At 33.6% G+C, this 2,500-nt stretch overlaps 1 protein-coding gene across 1 annotated transcript in view; it reads right to left on the reverse strand.

The window, feature by feature from the left end:
* Positions 1 to 1,064: 1,064 nt before the first annotated feature.
* LOC135195004 (uncharacterized) overlaps positions 1,065 to 2,500 on the reverse strand; it is a 40,824-nt gene continuing 39,388 nt past the window's right edge. Inside the window, 1 exon segment of the mRNA XM_064221277.1 lies at positions 1,065 to 1,585. Coding sequence (XP_064077347.1) covers positions 1,550 to 1,585 — 36 coding nt within the window. The 3' untranslated portion in view covers positions 1,065 to 1,549.

The following is a 2,500-nucleotide window of genomic DNA, read 5'->3' on the forward strand; positions in this document are numbered from 1 at the left end:
TAACTCATCAAAATTCATCATAATCTCCGGTCATAAAGCGTTAAAATTAATTATAAAAAATATCACAAGGTTATCACAAGGTAAAGTGATTGGTGTTGTTTTCATGTCGTTACTTGGTTAATTAATTCGTTCTAAATCTGTATTAAACACAGCAGAGAGGAAAAACAAGACCTAAAGAATTCTGGTAAAGAAATCGCCATGGTTACAGTGAGCCGGGCCTAAGTAAAGTCTACATTAGCCACGCCTAACCAACCTATGGCCTCGTGGCCACTAACGGTCAATACCATCCCATTACTCGCCATCAGGGGAAGTGGGCTATACCCAAATCTCTGTAGATCTCACATCTAGATAACTGGAACGAGGGTCATCGTATCCAATTACGTCTCAGATACGCTAATTTTCGTTATCATTCAACCTATTAATAATAATGTGTTTCTATGCTAATATTTTACATAAAAATCTGATGATTTTTATGTAAAATACTTTTAATGGATATTTAGATATATATCTATGTGAATATTACTCTAATCAGCAGAGGTTAAATTTCAAACAAACGTTTTATGTATATTTTAATCCAATGCACATTGTAAGAATACCCACTGTACTATTGTTGAATAAAGGTATTATGAAAGGCATAAACTTAGAGAGAGAGAGAGAGAGAGAGAGAGAGAGAGAGAGAGAGAGAGAGAGAGAGAGTCCAGTACTACATCAAAATGTATAACATTAAAATGGAAATGCTTCGGCGAGGTAATACTCTTCCTACCGGTATGAAACCATGCATAAAGTTTCTCTCTCTCTCTCTCTCTCTCAAGGTTAAAATCACAAAATATTCTCTCTCTCTCTCTCTCTCTCTCTCTCTCTCTCTCTAAAGGTTAAAATCACAAAATATTCTTCCTCTCTCTCTCTCTCTAAAGGGTAAATCACAAAATATTCCCTCTCTCTCTCTCTCTCAAGGGTAAAATCACAAAATATATGCACAGATTTATTTAGAACTTTACTACCCATCAACTAGCACAAACATCAGTATGGTACATAATCCAAAAAGGCAAATTATGGTGGTTGTTTATATTTAAAAAAGAAAAAAAAATTATGCTTTCATTTTAGCAGAATATTTCTCAGCAAAATACTGAAATTTATTCTTTATTTGCTTTTACGCAACAACTGGAATAAAAAAAACATTAAACTTGGAACATAATTCCAAAGGATGTTTACTTTACATTAGCATAGAGCATTATAAACAATTAGGTATTTGTCACTTCGAGTGGACTTTTTTTTTCTTTACTAAAACTATACACATTTCCATGATCAACGAGTATCAACGCATCACTGACAATTAACGTTCGTTTTCATTTTTGAACGTATCCAAAAAATGAAAAATAAAGAAAAGAATTCAGCTTTAAACGGACATCAAAATCAGCTCCCTATCACAGAAAGTAGACTAACAAAGACCCATCAAAGAAAAACGTTGGTATGCGAGAACGCTGTGGGTGACGTCTCATTAAGTTCACATCGACTTCCGACTGCACTTCCGGTGGAATGAAGATGATGTTCAGCTATGATATAATATTCGTAATATTCTTAAATCCTGGAGAGAGAGAGAGAGAGAGAATCTTATTGTAAGAGATGAAAAATTTCAGCATTAACTCCAGACATTGATTTTACGTCTTGCTTAACTTTGTTATTAATTTTTCGGTGGAATAGAGATGTTCCTCTATGATAATATTCTTGAATGCTGTAGAGAGAGAGAGAGAGAGAGAGAGAGAGAGAGAGAGAGAGAGAGAGAGAGAGAGAGAGAGAGATCTTCTTGTGCAAGATACAAAGTTCAACATCAAATCCACAAGCTGATTTTGTCTTGCTTAACTTTGTACTAACTTATTCTCGATAAAAAAATCAAACATGAACGAGAAATTTTGCGATTTTAATCTAAAAATCTAAACTTAATAATGAAAACGTTACACATGACAAGAAAATTTTGTAATTTTCTAAAAATTTCTCTCAAACGTAGGGAACTAAAGAACCAAGATTAACTGTCTATTGTAGAAATCAGAGATCAATCTTTAGAAGCACGTTCTGCTGGCATATTTCTATTTTTAATAAAACTGTTTTAGATCATTATACCACAGGCATCTAACCAAGCCTGAATAAACCTTCTAAGCAAAACATATGCGTACAACAGCACCCGTAAACAGATGTTCAGAGGTCAAGGGTGTGTCAGAAAATGGAAAGGAAGAGAGTTGCACAAACATTCGTGTGCAGGTGCAATAGCCGAAAATACACCTGCACAGGCCCTACACACATAACAAATATCAAGATATAGACAACAGAGAACATAAATATATAAAAATGTAATCTTTTTATTAATGACATCCATTTCCTTTGAGATATTTATATACAACAAAAACATTCATAACCTACCACCACAATAGAAATATATAAAACGACAAAAAAAAAAAAAAAAAACCATAAAGCGCTGAAAATATATCTCATGAATGAAACGGGA

Source organism: Macrobrachium nipponense, chromosome 15, assembly GCF_015104395.2.
Source record: "Macrobrachium nipponense isolate FS-2020 chromosome 15, ASM1510439v2, whole genome shotgun sequence".
In the NCBI taxonomy this organism is placed as follows: Eukaryota; Metazoa; Arthropoda; class Malacostraca; order Decapoda; family Palaemonidae; genus Macrobrachium; species Macrobrachium nipponense.